General features: G+C 41.5%; 1 protein-coding gene across 1 annotated transcript in view; it reads left to right on the forward strand.

Annotated features, from left to right (window-relative positions):
* Nucleotides 1–20,664, forward strand: part of kalrna (kalirin RhoGEF kinase a) — a 159,129-nt gene that overhangs the window by 44,497 nt on the left and 93,968 nt on the right. Inside the window, exons 9-19 of the mRNA XM_017410188.3 lie at nt 980–1,102; nt 1,269–1,460; nt 5,833–5,964; nt 7,760–7,858; nt 7,961–8,092; nt 11,614–11,736; nt 17,290–17,481; nt 18,049–18,218; nt 18,666–18,840; nt 19,122–19,362; nt 19,971–20,137. Coding sequence (XP_017265677.1) covers nt 980–1,102; nt 1,269–1,460; nt 5,833–5,964; nt 7,760–7,858; nt 7,961–8,092; nt 11,614–11,736; nt 17,290–17,481; nt 18,049–18,218; nt 18,666–18,840; nt 19,122–19,362; nt 19,971–20,137 — 1,746 coding nt within the window. The remainder of the gene's footprint in view (nt 1–979; nt 1,103–1,268; nt 1,461–5,832; nt 5,965–7,759; nt 7,859–7,960; nt 8,093–11,613; nt 11,737–17,289; nt 17,482–18,048; nt 18,219–18,665; nt 18,841–19,121; nt 19,363–19,970; nt 20,138–20,664) is intronic.

Here is a 20,664-nt window from a genome sequence, read left to right on the forward strand (position 1 = left end):
CTTGGGAGAACCTGGTATGATGGTTTGTGGAAATGTCCCACCGATGTAGAGAGTGTTCCAAGAACAGGAGAGCATTTCAGGGATACAGAAAATCTGTTTGATAAGTATTACGTCTATAGCAGCGTCATGATTGCTTTTCGCACTGAAGGTTTTCCTGATTTGCAGCGATCCAGTCATGTTCTGATAAGTTGGGTAAGTTTTTGTTGTTGTTTTTTCCTGTGAAGGGGGTGTTTCATCACAACAGCCTTCTAAATAACTTCAGTTGGATTCCTAAAAGCTTAGATGGTCAGTTTTATTATTTTTGAAGTGATGTTCTGTCAAATAGTTGTCAGCAGTTAGTACCTTAGCAGCCAGGACAGCAGTCATAGAGGACAGATTTATAGAAAAAAGGCAAAACTCTTTTACCAGGCTAGGTTGATGGTTATCCAATCAAGGGCTTCTTATCTTTCGTCTTTCTGGCTTATAAAGCAACTCTTTCTCAAAAGCGACATGATGCTATGAAAGAACATTACATTAGCCAATATTAAACCTCCACACTTTTGCGTGACACCGTTTGTTTAGTTTGTCACTGCTTTCTCAACCGAACAGCACCTGCGTTACTATCTGAATGTATGCACATCGATAGATCATGCTTATGATGATCGTGGAGCTACTGAATGTATCTGTCCGCCTGATCAGCTCTTCTAGTCAGTCCAAAGGTTTCCTCAACGCCTGTTGGATTGTTGCATTCAGCAGCCTCAGCACCATTGGCATACATTGACGTTTCCATAGGAACACAGAAATGGGAACTATGCTCGCAGAGATCTGTTCTGGTTGTTATTTATTCTGTTTATTCTGGTTTATAATAATTATACAAATGGGTGTGTGTGTGCGTATGTGTGTGTAGCCTCTGGCCCCTTAATGATTCGATAATTGCTTGGATGTCCTCTGTGTATTTGTGTGGGTTGAACAGCACTGATGGAGCTGTATGTTTGCGCAGATGTTTGACTGGATCAGCCACAACAAGGAGGTGTTCCTCCAGAGCCACACGGAGATCGGTCGCAGTGACCAACATGCCGTGGAGCTGCAGACGCAACACAACCACTTCGCCATGAACTCCATGGTAGGTCACGTCATCAGGAGAGGAGTTTTACTCTGCATCGCTGTGATCATTATTGGTTAAATTTCTGAGAAAGAAACTGCAACAACATAATCATAGACATATATTGCTTTGTTTTACTTTCATCATAGAGACATTTGTGTATGACTATTGATATTTTTTCCCCCAGAATGCCTATGTCAACATCAACAGAATTATGTCAGTGGCCAGCCGCCTGGCAGAGGCCGGGCACTACGCCTCGACGCAGATCAAGCAGATCTCCAGTCAGCTGGATCAGGACTGGAAGAGTTTCGCTGCGGCGCTGGACGAACGCTCCACCATCCTCGCCATGTCGTCAGTCTTCCACCAGAAAGCTGAGAAGGTGAGATCAGAAGCAGAAGTGTGAAGCGTCCTGGACGTTTCTTAGTAAAGGAGGAGAAAATAGGCTCTTTAGCTGTGACTCCTTGGGTGAAAAAAACCCAAAAAAACCTTCTCAGCCTGATGTAAAGAGTCTTTCATCACGCCGCTGATGGGTAACTCTCCAGTCTATGCTGTAAACACGTGTTCAGACCGTTTCATGCAAATGGGCCAATTTATTGCTTGGTGATTTTCGTTAGATCCAAAGTGCTCCACTGCTGATTCCTGGGATGTTGACATGGCAACAGATGGGCCTGTTTGATTCCCGCTGGGTCCTTGACATTAATTACAAGTGTTCATCTGAGTGAGCAGTAGATGACAGAGGGACACCAGAGAAGACAAATGTTAGAACGCAGCATTGCAGAGAGACACCAAAACCACAGCACCAATAATCACAGTAAAATATATTTTATTTAATATTATGAAGTATTTATAGGTGCCAGTGCATAACTAACAAAACATCCTTACTACAATTTGGTTCAAAAGTGCAGCTTTGAGATAAAACATGCAAATTATATTTCAAAATGTGGAGCTTGATCAGGAATAGTGAACGGTCGTACAACATAGACAAACTTGTTTTGTCTTTTCATTGGGAATTAGGTGAACCAAATTCATGCCTGAACTGACATTAAGATTTTTTTTTTATGGTCACAGTTAAAGTTTTGTGGTTTCTGGAGATTTAGCCGTAGGGCGCTGATGTTGCGCTGACCATTTTATTGATTTTTTTTACACTTATACAGTTCCTACATCCAAATATAGGTATATTTGTCTTAGATTTTTACAAAGTTACATTGTAATTTTAGTCAGCAACTAAATTGTCACTCTTCATATTTACCTTGGATTAAAGGTTTCCTTTGGTAACTAAATAATAACTAACCTAAAGGTTAAGCTCAAGCTAGTTTAGGTCACGTACAGTGAGTTGTTACAGGTTTTCTTCCAGGAGTTTGTGAGGTTGACCTTTACGCCGATATGAGATTAAAATGTGTGAAGCAGCAAAACTGTCTCAGAAAAGCTGCTCAAAAGCTCCTATTAAGGTGCAAGAAAGAAAAAAACAGGAAAGCTCTGCAGCGTGCTGATATTTTTTTCTTACTTCGACTTGCTTCTCTTCTATTCTTCGTGCTCACTTATACCTTATCTAAATGTGGAATCATTTCAAATAAAGATGCGCTCATTCACTTTTTTTTTTTTTTTGATTTTGACGTCGGAAAGATAATAAAGATGTAAATTTGTTTTTGAAAAGTGGCCCATTATAACATCCATCCATCCATTTTACTGCCTGTAGGCAGCGGACAGCAATAAGGAATATCGTTGTCGTGATTTTAACTCTTATAACAACTCCTATCTCAAAGATTTCACAGCGGTTCATGCGAACACTGTTTTAAAACTTTAACACCAGTGTCAGTTTCACTTTACACTCTTTTAACATGAAATATTGTGATTATTTATAAGCAGTGAAATCAGTTGAAGCTAGCTGTCATTACTGCAGCTGGGGGCAGTTCCAATATAAAATTGATGGCTGTGTAAAACCGCGTAAAACCGTGGTGACATTTTTTGGATTAGAGATGTTTTAAGAGAACAGGGATGACTTTTGTTTTGCCCACCCTCCTTTTAAGGTCTTACCTCGTCAACCTGGTGGTCTGAATGAAGCTGGATTTCCCCATTCTGACTGTATTTATGAGCAAACAGATGGTTTCGGAGGGAGGGGTGGTGGTGTGGGGTGACAACAGTGGATCGTTGCCTCTTCAAATCAGCTCCAGTCTTGAATGTGGCAGCGAGTCATGTTTTATAAGCCTTTACACCGCCATCGGGTTTGCATTTCACCAGAAACATTGTGATGTTTCTGGTTGTCAGAGACAAAAGTGTGGCTACAAGCAAAACTGCAACCTGTTTTCACTTTGAATTCCCCCCCCTCTGCCTGGATTTATTTACATTTTCAGTTCTGCATCTGTTGGAAATGAGTGAAAATACAGAAATGGATGGGTTTTTTTTTTGTTTCTTGCACAAACACTGAGTTTTTTCTTTTGTTGTGCCATTTAAGCGATTCATAGAACCTGCAGCTGTGCACGCCGGAGGGTTTGATACCCGTCGTAGTTGATTTTCAGTGGAAAAAAGTGGAAGTGTGAACATCCCCTTCGATGTGCGCACAGCAGGTAACAACCTGCCCTCGAGGGAAAATGTTGAAATTCTTCTCTGTTTTGTTTTGTTCAGTTTTGAAGAAGCAGATATTTGTCCCAGGGTTGTTTTTTTTTTTTTTTTTTTTTTTTGTGAACACATAACAGTATTTTATTGTTTGCCTTTAATCCACACAGAAACAGTGTTTTAGGAGCTCCTAAAAACAATTTATGAAACTGGGATCATAGTCAGAAAATCTTGAAATGCCACCGTTGTGTTTTTATGTGGACGGCCGAAACCCAACCTTTTAAAAACAATGACGCCATAGGTGCTGCAGACGCTAGTTTCTCAACTTCACCGAAACATTGGTGTCCTGTGTTACAACCGACAGAACTAAGGCCTTGGCATACTCCATAAGAAGTCAAGAAGTCGATTTGCGGTCATGTGGTTGCAAGACATTCATTTTCTCACACACCTTTCATCGTCCATGAGACACTTGGATCCCGGGAAGCTCCTCCCTCCTCCTACAGCGTTAAAACGAGTTTATCCTCGCCAGCGTCTCATCTCCCCTGTTCTTGTTTTCCTGGAACAGTTGTATTTTCTAACAGCCTCGGCCAACTGCTTATCAGCAGAGCAGAAGAAGCCAAATGACTCCATTAAAGCTCACCGGCTTTTCCCCATAAACACGCCCACAGCAACTTCTGACCAATCACAAATCACTCGACGTAAACCCCTGGGAGAAAAAGTTCGTCCAGGGTGTTGTGTCACAAAATGGCGGACGAAGCTGATAGGGGAACAACATGATGTAATTTTCGTCACGTAGAGCCGACTTTGTGACTTCTCATGGAGGATGACAACAGCAACCTTTATTGTTAAACCAAATAATCTAAGGCCAAAAAGGGTTTTATGACTTTGTTGAACTGTCAACAATACAAAAAAAACAAACATTGCAAAAAACAACTACAATATACAGCAAGTGTACATTTTAAAAAACATGAAAAAGGGAATAGTTTTGGAAAAAAATTACATTTTATATAAAGAATTTAGCCTGAAATGCTTCAAACCAGTGGTGTCCAATCCTGGTCCTGGAGGGCCACTATCCTGCATGTTTTTGTTGTTTCCCTTCCCTTCAGTGGGTCTTCAAGTTCTGCAGCAGCCTGTTAATCACTAAGTCATTCAATTCACAGTCACAGCAGAGAAACATCTAAAACCTGCAGGACAGTGGCCCTCCAGGACCAGGATTGGACAACACTGCTTCAAACGTTGTGAGGAAAACCATTTTCTCCAGCCGCCCCTGATAAGTGTCCATTTTGTCCACATATTTGGACAGACACGACCCGCAGTCAACACTGTCCTGCACTTTTGTGGTCTTGTAGTTTAATGTGACACAGAGTAGAAGTTCTACCTCATCACCAGCCCACAAAAAGGATATAGTTTCTGCTCTTGTTTTCACCATTCTTGTCTCCTTCTTCTTCTTGTGTTTACAGTTTGAACCGTAGACTGTTTTATAAATCCAGTCTAAGTAACCAGCATGTAAGCTTTACGTGCATACTCCACATCTTCTTTCCTGGTTCTGGTGTTTTTTCTTGTCAGTGTTACAGCGCCACATACAGGCCTGGCATAGTTACTACAGCATTTTGGGTCGGTTTCTGCCTATCGGTGTTAATGAAAACATTTGTCTGAACTGCGCTGTGTTTACCAGGGTATTTTTAGAATTGACAAAAAAATTATTGCTTTTGGGAAGAAACCGTTTCCGTGTGGACATGGCCTTAGTTTGCAACCGTTTCCTTTAAAAAGAAAAGAGATTAAATGTTTTAATAGCATTTTGAACCATGCTCTGTTCAGGTTTCTTGGTAAAGAACAGCTTTATTAGGTGGAAAGTGCAAAGAAAAGATGAACCCCACTCATTAAAGCTTTCATTTGGAAACACAACACTATAGCGCAACATTTTATTTCAAAATTATAGCCAGAAACCTAAAGGTGTAAAATCCCACCATCCAAACTGTGGCAGGGGAAAAAAAACATAGATGTAAATACTTTCACGTGCTGCGTTTGGCTTTTAAACAGTAATTATCAGTGGTAAACTAATCAGACATGGGTGGACCCACATCTCCATCCCTTAGCCTTTAGCTCTGACAAGAAGAGGCTCGGCGCAGAGCTTTGTGCACATTGTCAGAGTTGTGATAAAACACACCCTTTGTGTGACGTCCTGCTTGTGTTCTCAGTTCCTGTCGGAGGTGGAGGCCTGGTGTAAGGTCTGCAGCGAGGGAGGTCTGCCGTCTGAGATGCAGGAGCTGGAGATTGCCATCCACCGCCACCAGAGCCTGTACGAGCAGGTGACCCAGGCCTACACTGAGGTACACACACACACACACACACACACACACACACACATAGCCGAGCACTGAACCCAACGCCTGCAGAGGCTTCACCTACAGAACCTCAGCTAATCTTTACAGTTCAGATGTCTGAGTCTGCTCACTATCTGTTATTTTTTCTTTCTTAGAAAGCATCCTGAAAAATGAGTTTCTGTGAATACTTTAAAGTTTTCCCCCTTTTTTTTGCACTCAGCGAGGCAGAGTGATGCTGAGGCGACAGAGCAGAGTGACGGTGCTGTCAGAGCTGCTGGCTGTGATTGGCAGCGATGACAGCATGGCGCTGCTCAGCTGCTGCTCTCAACCTTCAAGCTGCCGCCTGAAGACAGTCACTTTACTTCTGGAGCTCTCCCACTCTGCTCCACTCGTCACTCCCGTCTGCTGTTTCATCTTTAGATGAGCTGTTGCCGTCAGAGCTCAGCTGAATTTATTAAAACAATAAATCCATACGTACCAAATTTGGGGAGAAATTCAGATGGAGGCTGTCAGACTTAGCAGGTTTGGGATTGTGTCTTGTGAGACCACAGCTGCCTATGTGAGCAGCTGTGTAAATATCATCATTTTATTACCAGAGTGAGCAGAATACGGTTCAGTTTTCCACAAAAATGTGTTTCAAATGCAGTGATCAGTTTTACTGTTGAGCTGGTGGTTTGTTAGCTCGCTCTCAGCTTTGTTTATGCAAATTGTCGACACACTGGGGGATTTCACTTTAAATCCATCAGAAAAATGAATGTTTCTCAACGTACTTGAGACAAACTGCTGAAAAAACAAGAAGCAGTTTGCAACAACGACTGAAAATGACCAGCTTTTAAAAGACCAGATAATTAACAAGTAACTTAAGGACTTTAAAGAAATAAAAGTTTTGGCCGTTGAAGGACTTAAAGCTGCGGTAGGGAGTTTTGAGAAAACTGGGGACTTAGCCTAAAAATTTGAACAATCCTAATTTACAGGTGTGCTACAGCACCCCCTCCACAGCTCCTTCCCCACAGCAGAGACTGCCGTCAACGCGAGAAATTGTCAGTTTTCCTGTAACATCAGGTTGTCTCTCCATCATTAGCACAGCTGCAGCACACCGAGAATCTTGAGCTCGATCTGTACGATCTGTGTGGGGAACGGGTGTGATTGACACTGCTAAGACCCTCCTCCTGGCTCTGATTGGTTGTTTCTGACCAGGAGCGTTGTATCTCTGCTAATGGCAGTAGGACCACTGGGAGGAGCCAGAGCAGCTTGAGTACTTCACAGATTATCTGTCTCCTATTCTACAGTCCGGACATAGTGACAGTTTTAACAAATATGTAAAAAAGACATTTTTATAAAAGTTACCTGCTGCAGCTTTAAGTCTTAAGTGATAAATCAGCAACGACTTTATGTAGTTTTGCTTTTCTTAAAACATTGGATTTCAATTAAATGGTTTATTTATCTGTAAGTGGGGAACCTAACTCCTTTTCCACAAATATGGAAAGAATTGAAAGAATTGCATCATTCTAACCAGGAAAGTGTCATTTTCCAAGATGGCCACCACAGCTCATCGACTTTAGCCAAAACAGAAATGGCTATACGTCAAGTAAATTTACAAATATTGAGCTAAAACCTGCTGTGACAGTAGCTGAAAGTCATTCGCAGCACATATTTTAAGCACTAACAGGTTGTGGGCTATCACGTGAGATCATCCATGACGATATTATTAAGATTTGACCGAAAAGGCTACAGCTCCATCTTTCCTCGTCAAAGATGGTCTCAGTTTTAAACTCTGTAACGTACGTGTTTCTGTGTCCAGGTGAGTCAGGACGGGAAAGCCCTGCTGGACGTCCTCCAGCGGCCTTTGAGCCCCGGCAACTCAGAATCGCTCACAGCAACGGCTAATTACTCCAAAGCGGTCAGTGTTGGTGAATCCGTTTGAAATGACCTTTAAACCTTTTATATAAAATAAAACCATGTCTAAAAAAAAACAAAAAACTATTTTTGGATCATCTCTTAGGTTCACTGCATCCTGGATGTGGTTCATGAAGTTCTCCACCATCAGCGGCGTCTGGAGAACATTTGGCAGCTGCGAAAGGTCAGACTGCACCAGAGGCTGCAGCTGTGTGTGTTCCAGCAAGATGTGCAGCAGGTATACACACACACACACACACAGCATATAGCCACCTACATTACAAACCACAATTAGTGTGTTGTCTGTTGCTCCTGCAGAATCCTAGCTTTCTCTGTTCTGCTGGGAAAAAGTTTAACTGCTCACCACCAAAAGACAAATGTCAGGCGGCAGGGTTTTTGCCCGTGTGTCTGTTAGCAAAATTTTGCACAAACCACTGCACAGGTTTTAATGAAACTCCGTGAAAGTAATCATTGAACATGCATCTACAAATGATTAACTTTTGGAGTCGACCCCATTTAAGATGACCGCCAAACCATAAAAGGCTGTAACTCAAGTCAGTTTTACAGATACTGAGCTAAACATTTGACATTTGATGTTGCAGTTGCTGAGAGTCATTCACATCACATACTTTCAAGGTTGGACCAAAATGGCTGTATCTCGCTTCTTACCACGAGATGATTAAAACTTTACATTAATGGTGGCAGGCGATATTAATTTTTTCATGGAACGCTGGGTTTTTAAGTTATCCCTGTTTTAGTGCATCCTGGGCATCAAACATGTAACGATGTTTGATGAGAATCACCACCGTGTGCCCCCCCGCCACTCATTGTATAAAGTAAAAATTCCTCAGATAAAATGCTTTCTGATGCAGCTGCTCATCCTTCACAGCCAGTGTGGACAGTGTGTGTTGGGAGGGGGGACCAGATTCCTGGAGGGTTTAGAAATATTCAGGAGCTCAGTTTTTAATATCACAGCTGTATTTTTACCCAACACAGTGAATGTAATTAGCTGGTGAGGAGGAAGGGGAAGCCTTGTGTAGCACTTTACTTAGAATGGGATTTTCTCTAATAATGTAGAGAAATATGAATGGCCGTATGACGTATTAATGAGTAGTTTTGCTGTGATGTTTGTGACTCCAATGTAAAAAAAATCTACACTATGTGGTGGGGGGATGTTTCCCTCTCCCTCCTCTTTTACTGGGGGGCTTCCTTGTACAGTGGCATTCCAACAGCGTGATGTTCTCTGCTTTAGCCCATGAATAATCTTGGTGCAGCCCGCTTCTTATCAGGAAGTCAGAGCTGTTTAATCTGAGCAATCCCCAACCTGGCATGGCTTTGTTATCGCCCACCACCAGAGGCGAAGGCGAAGTGTCTGAGTGTGTTTGTTACCGCCACCAAGGAAGTTAGGTTTTTGGTAACGGCTGTCTATCTGTCATATCAGCCCGTGCTCGAACTCTGCAGCTGTGTAACAGGAATGTTAAACTCCACAGCTGGACGCCTCATGGGTCAAGGGGTGATCACCGTTGATTTCAAGGTGACGGAGTCAAAGGTCAAGGTCACACATGACCTTGTGCTCGAACTACACAACCATGTAAGAGAGGAAAAATAAACTGTACAGTCGGACACCTCTTAGGTCAGGGGTGATCACCATTGATTTCAAGATCATGGGGTCAAAGGTCAACACGACAGTTGACCTTGTGCTCTAAATCTAACAGTGTAATGTAGGAAGGTCAAACTGCACAGCTGGACGCCTCATGGGTCAAAGATGATGTATGTTGATTTCAAGATTCATGTGGTCAAAGGTCAAGGGCACAGGTGACCCCATTTGTTAAAGTCTCTGCTCCTACATGTGACCCTTTTGTTTCCTCCACTAAGGAAGTTCTGTTTCCTGTTGTGTTCGTTGGTTTGTGTGTCTGTCTGTTTGCAAAGATCAGGTAAAACCTAATGTCACAAAAAACAATGGGTCACATGTTGGATCTGGATCGCACTATTTTTTAATCATGCCGTGACTTTGGTGGAGGTTTGCGCTCTCTGAGTCCTTCTAGTTTTGGCTGTGCTATTATCAAAGTATCTCATGAACCACTGAATCTTAGCAAACACCAAAGTGTCTATAACAGATAATGAGCTCAAATTTGATGTGGTAGTAGCTGAGAGTCATCCACGTCACATCCTCTGAGCACGGCATCTCATTAAATCACACGAGATCGTGCATAACGTTATTGTCCAGGTTTGACTAAAACGGCTGCAACATTCCTCAACGTGAGATGATCTCAAGGCAGTGGGCGATCAGCTTCCCTTCAAGGGATTCTAGACCTCTAACTATTTATTGCAGTCGTTTTATCTCTGTCCAAGTTATGTGTTTGTCGAAAAATGAGTGGATGCTAAACAAGTCCTTTGTGTAGCTGTAGTGTGTTTGTGGAGTTTTCTGCAGTGCAGGAACTCAGCAGCACCTTGGATTGATTTAAAATAGCTGCACTGTAGCAGCAGTATACTGGATATAAATAGAGTTTGGTAGTGAGAGTGAAGGAGTCAGGCATCAAGCCGCCGGTTTAAAGTTGAGTACTTTGATTTTGGCTCCCTGCCAACAACATTACGAGACCCCAGGGGGAATGTAAGAGTGTGCTTAAGAGATGCTAAAAACCAAAGTCAGAGGCTGAAGCAGAGATCAGAGTCCACAGCAGAGTGTTGCCAGTTGTACTTTTCATGCTTCGCTTTCTACGAGACCCCAGAGAGAGAGAGAGTGAGAGAGAGTCAGGACGAGAGACGTGCGCAGAGACGAAGATGACGTAAAGAGTGAGGACGAAAGTTCAGACCAATAAAGTATAAATCAATCGAAACGGGCTTATTACAGGCAGGGCTGTAATGTTGCAGGATGGATGTGACCCCGGAGAGGAGCGGGGCGGAGACAGAAAGTGGAACTGTTGTTTTGTTTGGCACCTCGAGCCAACAGAGCGAGTCCAGCTGCGGTCAGCTGGCTGCAGTTTGAGCATGTTGTTACCATACCGAGATCGCGGACTTGTCCGCTGCTCCAAGGCCTTCCAGCTGTGCTGATGTTGTCATGTCTCTCAATCTGCTGAACGAAATCTGCGTGAAGGAAAATTCAGGATTCAAATGACGTCTTCATCCAGTTCTGTCATTTAGTTAACGCATAGAGAATCCATTTAATGCACACAGTATCTCAACACTCCTCCTCCTCCTCTATCTTTGTCATTCAGACTGTTTTTAGCATTTTTATTCTTTTTCTGTGAGACATAAAATTCACCTCCAAGTGCACAGGGGTCGGTTTCCCATTCAGAGAAACACAGGAGAGGCGACTGGTACGAGGCAGTCCTTGTTCAAATCACGTGTCAATTTCAAGGTCCGCGGGACAAATCTGGCCCTTGTTAACATTTTATCTGGCCCCCGGGGTAATATTTTAAATGTATTAGGTCTGGCTCACAAAAATGTGAAAGTGCAAACTTCTCATAACAGTAACAGCCAACTATGAGGCTTCCCCCCCCCCCCCCCCAAAAAAANAGGAAGTGAAAATAGACGAGGCACGGAAAGGAGATGTGTTCTCTAACTAAGTGATGGAATTAAAAAAAAAAAAACAGTAATGTTTGATTTTGACATGGGAAGAGCAACAGAGGACGTCAAATGAGACCCATCAAACTCTTGTTGATGAACTTGCAGCCAAGAAAAGATGTCAGATATCTGACCTGAGTGAATGTGCGTCAGAGCAACGGAGATGAGAATGTCCGTTGTCTGTCTCTCGCCCAGGTGTTGGACTGGATCGAAAACCACGGCGAGGCCTTTCTCAGCAAACACACAGGCGTGGGGAAGTCCCTTCACAGAGCCCGGGCCCTGCAGAAACGACACGATGATTTCGAAGACGTAGCTCAGGTGAGTCAGCCCTCACAGGCTTTCAGTGAGCATTGCCACCCACTGACGATTTTTTTATTAGCTTTGTTTTTGTGTATTCGTTGGATGTGCATCTACAACTGATTAACATTTGGAGTCAATCAAATGCAACAAGGACGCCAGAGCTCATCTGCATTGGCCGACACATTAATGACTGTAGCTCAGTCAGGTTTACAGATAATGGGCTAACATTTGACATTTGGTGAGGTAGTAGCTGAGAGTCATTCAAAACACATACTCTGTGCGCTAGATTTGACCAAACTCTTGTATTAAAGGCAGCATGTCATCTGACTTTCAAGGAATGCAAGACCTTTATTGTCCTATGTAATCTGATCCAACAAGCCTAAGTGTGTACGTCGTGTTATTTTGCAGTTAGAAAGAAAGATCAGTTTGTTTCAAAGCGTCTGAACTTCATTTAGGACGTTGAAAGGTAGAAGTTGATACCCGGACTCGGATGTGCCGGCAGAACATGCTAAAATGGTTTTATTAAAATGTTTATTTGCGTGCGCTTGCAAACATCTGTTAGTAATCTGCCCTGATTATTTCTGAATTTTGAAAAGCAGCGTGCCTGGTGGCGGGAAGCTCACAGGCCTGCGTGTGTATGACCATATATGGTCGCGATGCTGTCCTGGAAGGATCTGCGCAAGATGGTCCTAATTTACCGCTCCACTCCGTTATTTAAAAAAAAAAAAAGAAAAAGAAAAAAATCAGGAGACGAGGTTTTAATCAGAAAGATGAAAACAAAGAAACATATTGAAGGTTTAAGTGCGAGCAGCGTGTACAGACAGCAGACACACACACACACACAGAGCAGTCAATTTATAAAGACATATATTACCCTTCTCTCCCACCCCAAACTACAGTTTCTTTTTCTTTACTGCAATTACTTCTACTGCAGAAGATCTTTGCTTAAAATGTGACCATTGCCTTTTTAGAGTTAAAACATATATTTTTCGTTATTATCATATACATTATTTCCTAGTTTTCTAACTAATCTGAGTAACGTAGAATAGCCACAGCATAACCCAATGAGTTCATTGACTCCAATTGGAGCACATTTCTTTTCTTATTTTTATACTTCAGCCCCAGTTCCCAGTTCAAATATCATCTCAGGTATGAAACATTCCCTGAGGTGGGATAATTCAGATAATCTCTCGTATTTACCAGACAGACATTAATCCATTTAGTCCTGCCGTTGACTGCTGAGAGCTTTAATGTGGCTTCTTTCGGGGTTTATTTAAAGAGAAAATGTTACACAGCTCATTTACAGAAACATGAATTAACAGCCAGGGGGGCTGTTGTGTGTGCTCCTCTGTTATCCTTGTGTTTGCGTGTTAATGTCATTAAATTAGTCCTCAGCCATAATCAGAGGTGCAAACATCGTTGTGTTTAAACGCTAGTGTTGGATCTAATTCAAAACTAATTGTGAAAAAAACAACATGGATGACATTTAGATTCAGAAACTCTTGTTTACCCCTCTGGAGTTGAATTCTATTTGCACGAAGACCCCCTGAAGTTTGGTATCACACCCAACACCCGGCAATGATAACAGTTTATTTTTAATGAACTTGTTTCATGACATGTAATGATCCTGTTTTAAACTGGATGACTGGATCCAAAACAACAAAATGTGTAACAAAAAGCGGGTTTGTATGGAACAATGTAGAAGATGATAGGTACTATAAAGGAGTCCAAATCTGCACATCTAACTTAAAAAGATAAACACACGAAATAGACCATTCACATTGAAAAAAACGTATTAAAACTGCAATGAGTACAACACTCAGTTGTATTTTTTAATTTACATACTGTATAAAATAGTACAGAATGCACACAATTATTATTCTGAAATAATTATTGAAGTTATGGCTTTGACTCTTTCACAAATTTAACTCGTGCATTTTAAAGTGTTTTTCCACATTAAAGGAAAGCTTAGTATTTATAAAAAGAAATGAAACACATTTAGAGGATACAAACAACTTGCGCTGTTTTTTTTAATATTCATATTTGTTCAACATTAACTGAACAGAAATTTAATTAGTGGGTTTCAGGGCTTTTACTTTAGGTAATCCATAGTTTGTTGATCTCTCCAACAGATATAGAATCAAAAAAAAAAAAGCTTAAACTCAATGAACCACATACTGAACCGAAGCAACATTTACTTTTCACTTTACGTGGAGTGCCTTGAAAAAGTGTTCCTACTCGTTGAACCTTTCCAAGTTTTGTCACGGTGCAAGCACAAACGTCAGAGAATTTTACTGGGACTTTATGTGACAGACCAACACAAAGTAGTGCATAATTGTGAAGCAGAAGAAAAACCATACATGGTTCTCAAAGCTTGGAATAATATTTTATTACAAAACGCTGCTTAAAGCTTCTCAACAGCTTTATCCCTTATCTGTCTGGTGTGTTCCTTGGTCTTCAGTTTCTGTTAATGTTCTGTAACAAACCTTTGAGGCCTTTTTACAAAACAGCTGGATTCACACTGAGAAAAAATGATCAACTCTAAAAAGTAGAACTCACATTCTAATGCATGATTGAATGTATTCGAAGACCCATAATGTTTCATACGAAAGTCTACACAAATGTTATTTAACTTTAAATCCCCTGATTAACTTTATACTTTGTTTGTTTTCAGTCAAACTTTGTGATTAGCTTTTTGATTAGCTTCCCAAAGCACCGTTTACCATGCTGTGTTGCCCATTTATTGTCAAAGCTATATATTCTCTTCTTCTTTATTGTTTTCATAATAACCTGCAGAAACGTAACTAGTTTATTTGTGACTGCAGTTTATTTAAATTTCTTTTTTTTTTTTTTTTTAGGTACAGCTGAAGTTAACAAGAACAGTGATAGGTTAACTTGCACTTCACAACACTTGAATAAATGAATGAATGAATGAAAGGAAGAATGAATACTTTATTTATCTCTGAGGGAAATTAATTTGTCGCGCAGTAGACATAAAATAAAATCCCATTATAACAATATAATGTCATAAAATCATTGCAATTACAAATATAACAATAAACCAATTAGATGAACATTAAAATAAAATTATTCTTTTCCATAAAGATGAGCTGTTAAACAGTGAGAGAAACTGAATGATCTCCTGAAGTGTTTTTTTTTTATGACAGAGGAGCTCCTCATTTGTAGGCGTGGAGGGGGTGGGGTGGACGGTCCCTGGAGGGGTGGGAGCCAACAGGATGTTTTCCAAAGTACCGGCACCTTTTCCCGCTGCAGACTCAGGTTGAAGATGCGCTGCAGGATCCCAGACAGCTGAGAAGGACAGGACTTCAATCAGGGCCTGGTGCCTTGTCCTCCTGTAGACCTGGCTCGTCGTCACAGTGAAGCATGGGAGTGTGGAAACTGGAGTAGCGGGGTGGTTGTGAACAGCAGCATCCAGGAAGGTGGGGAGGGAGGGTGTGTGGTAGTTAGCAAACTGAAGATGAGTTGAGGCTGGTGTGGTGGGAGATGGGGCCAGCAGGGAGTCCAGTGCTAAATTTGTTGAAGAACAGATTCAGGTCATTGGCTTCCTGCTGTTGATGGTCTTGAGGGTTGACGCCTGTCTGGAATCAATCAATCAGCACTTTATTGCCAATACGATGGACGTTGCTTGTAATTTAGGGGTTGAAGCCTATCATCTTCCTAATCCTTGCCTACACATCTCTGATGTTGTTCTCTCGTCATCAGACAGTCTGTCTAATTAGAGCTTTCACCACTCTCGTCGTTGGATATAAGCCAAGTAGCCTTTTACTAATCATCTGTAATGAAGCGTTGTCATTTACACACTAATCAAAATGCAAGACAACCTGAATTTGGGGAACAAAGGAAAGGAAAAATGCTGTGCAATCCTACACAATGCAGGACATCTGGGTGGCTTTTTTAACTAGAAGATTCATTGTGAAAATATGAAAAAATAAGCAGCAGTTATGATTAAAAATGGAACCAAAATACCAAATCTGTCAGTGAATCTCATTCTTGTCCTAAACTCCTCACACATCAGTACAAAAAAATGTGACACTTTAACATAATCAACAGCTTTACAGAGAACAACACAAATATACAAAAACCACAGATGTAAACACAATCTGTGGCTGTTCCAGCGGTCAGAGCTGTGACTGCAGTGGGAACAGATGGTTAGCTGTCTTCCTGTAGATACGGTGTTTTCCGTAAAATGCCAGAGTGTCACAATATTTATTGGTCCTTTAAAAAACTGAAAAAAAAACCCCCAACAACATGCACTTGATAGTTGTTTTTCCTCTGTACGTTTGTGCATCGTCAAATCAGAAAATGCTCCATCTGTCTCAGGTTTTGAAGGGTTCCTTCTCCAGATGTTTCAGCTCCTTCAGGTGTTCAACAGGATTTAGATCAGGGCTCAGAGGACCACTTAAGAATGGTCCAATGTTTTGTCTTAAGCCGTCTGTTTTGGCTCATTATCCTGTTGGACCTGTGACCGAGACCAAGCTTTCTGACACTGAGCAGCTTGTTGCTCCAGAATGCCTTGATAGTCTTGAGATTTAATTTAACAGATTCAAGACACACTGTGCCAGATGCAGCTCCAGAACATAACCAAGCCTCATCCATGTTTCACTGTAGGTACCATGTTCTGTTCTATATATGCTTCATTTTTAGATCTGTGAGCATACAGCTGATGGGACTTGGGCTTTTTTGTTACCATTTGTATTGTCCATTTCTTCAGATCCAGGGTGGTCATCTCCACTCCTGTGGACTTGAATCTTCTGAATAATCTGTGCAGATGTAGTCACAGGAACATCACGTGCTGCTTGGAGATGATCTTTACCTTTAACATGATTGTCAAATATTTTCTTTCTAAGCTCCTGAGACAACTCTGTCCTTAGCTTTGTTTTGTGGTCCTTGTTCAGTGTGGTACCAGCACAGCAAAGTGAGTGAATGAGAACTGGGAGTATAAGTACTGGAAGTGATGAGAAACAAGTGAATGCAGCTGGTCTGATTAGTAAATGAGGTACAGGTGAGTAATGAGGAGCAGGTTTGACTGAGGGAATGCAATATGACAAAAATAAAAGTATCTTAAAATCTGCAAAATAAAACACAAAGAACCCAGAATCATGTCAGTAATGAAAATCTGTCCAGTGGTTCATGAGATATTTTGCTAAAATACAAACATGGTTGATTCCAATTAAGCTACTACCACACCAAACTTTGTCAATATCTGCACAATTGACAGTTATATTTGAAATTATAGCCATTTTTGTATTTTTTTACATTTTGAATCAGGTTGAATTCAAAAGTTAATCAGTTTTAGATGCCCATCTATTTATTACTTTCTGCATGTTTCATTAAAATTTATTCAGTGGTCCATGAGGTATTTTGCTAAAGAACAAACACACACACAAACACACATTCACAGGCATGGGCAAAAACAACACCCTGTCCTCTTTGACGTGTTGTATCTTGTCTTGTCTTGTTTCGTCCAGTTTTTAAACTGTACACAGCACAAAATTACAAGCAATGTCTATCATTTTGGCAATAAAGCACTGACTGAATGATTGATTACAGAACACATACACAAATGCAGACAAGCTACTGGAGGCGGCGGAGCAGCTGGCTCAGACCGGAGAATGTGACCCCGAGGAAATCTACAAGGCAGCCAGACACCTGGAGGTTCGAATCCAGGACTTTGTGCGTCGAGTGGAACACAGGAAGCTGCTGCTGGACATGTCTGTCTCCTTCCACACACACACCAAGGAGGTGAGGCTCAGACTGCTGCAGTGGTTGGTCCTTGATTTCAAGTAATCCCAGAGAGCTCCACAATCAGCAGACCTGTAAAGACACAACTGTGGTTTAATATTCTGGGTATCAATACATAATACGGCCTAGTATGTACCCTGGTACTTACCTTAGCATACCAAGTACATACCTAGTACTTACTTGGTATGTACCTGGTACTTACCTAGCAGGTACCTAGTACTTATTTGGTATGTGCTGTGCTGTACTATGCTTTGGTGCATAGTGCAGGTAAGTATGTGGTACTTACCTGGTACATACCTGGTAGGTAACAGATAGATACAGGGCTTCATTATGCATTGACAAGTACCATACCAGGAAGTTATCGGTACATATCAGTTATGTAATGAGTTGTATTATATAGTGGAGCATACCGGAAACACTCCTTACCTGATACATACTGAGTACTTTCCTTGTACATATCTGGTATTTCCCTGCTATATTCTGGTCTGTATTATGTATTGCTACCGTGATCTGTCACCAAGCAGTCTGGACTCTGCGTGGCTAAAGTATGTACTTGCCTGTGTCCAGCTGTGGTCGTGGATGGAAGAACTACAGAAGCAGCTGCTGGATGACGTGAGCTGCGACTCGGTGGATTCAGTCCAAACGCTGATCCAACAGTTTCAGCAGCAGCAGACAGCCACGCTGGAGGCAACGCTCAATGTGATTAAAGAGGGGGAGGAGTTAATGCAGCAGCTCAGGTAAAAGTCAACCTCTTATTATTTATAGCTCAGATCAAATTAATACTTATCCAAAGGAACTATATTCATGATTTATTAGACACCACAGGAGCCCAGATTAGAACAATATTTCTCAATAAGTAAGATTCATAAAGTTGTTTTGGTTTTAGGCTAAGGCTACGTTCATATATCTGATTTTTTTGCCCATTTGTTACCCAAATTTGCCTTTTTTATTACAGTCTGAACATCACAAATGCATTTGCTTTTATGCACATTTGTTTCAAGGTTTATGTGGAAGTCATCTTTTGGCGTCGGGCAATAATAACCCTTGCAAACACTGGTAAATAAACGTACAAACAACAGCTAGGAATGGTACTAAAATATGCTGGGAAATACCAGTAGAGGTCAGGGTTTATTGAGTTTATACAACATAAATTCACCAAAAGGTCGTCTTCTGTTCCTGAGCAGAGATGCAGCGATGTCGACCAACAAAACACCACACTGCAGTTCCATTGCGCACATCCAGGGGGTGCTGCAGCAGCTGGACGAGGCCCAGGGCCAGATGGAGGAGTTGTTCCACGAACGCAAAATCAAACTGGACATTTTTCTGCAGCTACGCGTCTTTGAGCAGTACACCATAGAGGTAAAGGTTTGTTCATGGCATCAAACAAAAATGAACCTGAACAAAGACGGCTGCTTTATCTAAGGTCATGCCTTTACAGTTCAAAGCACAAAAAAAGGAACTATACGAAATCAGATTGCAAACTAAATGAGCGTTTAGCCTATCTTTTAGGGTTCAAACTGAGAAGGCACTTTTTTATGACGTTGCAATTCACAGCACAAAGTCCATTTCTGCAAAGGAAAGGTCAGCCCTGTTAATCATATTTAGTTGGGTGTCTGTTGCTTTTTGGGTTGTTCTGTCAGGTCACAGCAGAGCTGGACGCCTGGAACGAGGACCTGTCTCGTCAGCTGAATGACAACAGCCGCTCCAGCAGCAGCAGCGGGAGCGGCGGCGCCTCCTCTGGCGGCGCGGAGGACATCACCCTGGCGGAGCAGCGGCTGAAACGGCATGCAGAGAGGAAAGGAGCCATGAACAACATGACCTTTGAAGTGATGCAGCAGGGTCAGGACCTCCACCAGTACATCATGGAAGTCCAGGCCTCAGGTAAAAGATGCATGAGAAAGAAATTTCAAGATGAAAGTTAAAAAAAAAAAAAAGAAAACACTCAGATATTCTTCCTAAGGGAACAAAAGGACATACGCCTTGATTCACCACAGGGTTGCAGTTTGAGCAAACTGTGAGAAACTGGCATCTGTAGCACAAACACAAGCATGTAATCTGTCATTGTTGTTATGTCTGTAATGCATGGGGTCTATGACATCATTGTTTTCAGAAGTTGTCTTTAGGCTTTTCACAAGAAAATAAAAGAGTAGTGTTTCAAGTTGTTGAACACTGACACTGTAAATATGTTATTTTGATCATTTGTTTGTGTAAATTTCAGACCTCATATTGACCTAATTCTTGTTTTTTTATATTTTTTATTGTAGTTTTTAAAATTTGACTTAAGATGTTATTACAGTTTGACTGATATAGCATTAATTAGAAATTCAGTCATTACACTAAGCTTCTAATATCATGTTTAGGAAAAAGGGGGAAACACTGTGTGAGTCTTTTCAAATTAAAACGCAGAGACTTTTTGAGTTTGGTCTGAACTCTGCTGAAAGCTCCCCTCTCTGTTCTCCACTCTGAGCTGTAAATCGCGTCCTCCTCAGGGATCGAGCTGACGGGGGAGAAGGACATGGACCTGGCCTCTCAGGTTCAGGAGCTCCTCGAGTTCCTCCACGAGAAGCAGCAGGAGGTCGATCTCAGTGCCCAGCACACACACACGCGACTGGAGCAGAACCTGCAGCTACGCCACCTACAGGCTGAGGTCAAACAGGTAACCGACACGAGCTTGGCATCGTCAATACACATCTATGTTTGGCTTCGGTTTCTGCTCGGTATGCCTCTCAGCAGGTTCACCAGCTGCCAGCGGATCACAGGCCTGCATTTGATCACATCTGAAGAGATATTCTCTGATCATGAGCCAGAGAATGCAAAAACAGAAAATCTTATTTAGGGGAAACTATGTGGCGCTTCAGTGGAGATGTGTTGACATTGATTATTAGAACTTTAAAAACACTGAACTAATAATTTTGTTGTGGAAAGACATCTTCATGTCAACCCCTCCACTCCCAAAACAAGATGTTTCATCTGAGATGTAAACAGGCTGTGTGTAGGCAGGAAGCACACTTATACTGCTGCAGACAGATGCAACTACAGGTGCTGGTCATAAAATTAGAATATCATGAAAAAGTAGATTGATTTCAGTAATTCCATTTAAAAAGTGAAACTTGTATATTATATTCATACATTACATACAAACTCATATATTTCAAATGTTTATTTCGTTTAATTTTGATGATT

The sequence above is a fragment of the Kryptolebias marmoratus genome, linkage group LG6 (assembly GCF_001649575.2).
Source record: "Kryptolebias marmoratus isolate JLee-2015 linkage group LG6, ASM164957v2, whole genome shotgun sequence".
Taxonomy (NCBI): domain Eukaryota; kingdom Metazoa; phylum Chordata; class Actinopteri; order Cyprinodontiformes; family Rivulidae; genus Kryptolebias; species Kryptolebias marmoratus.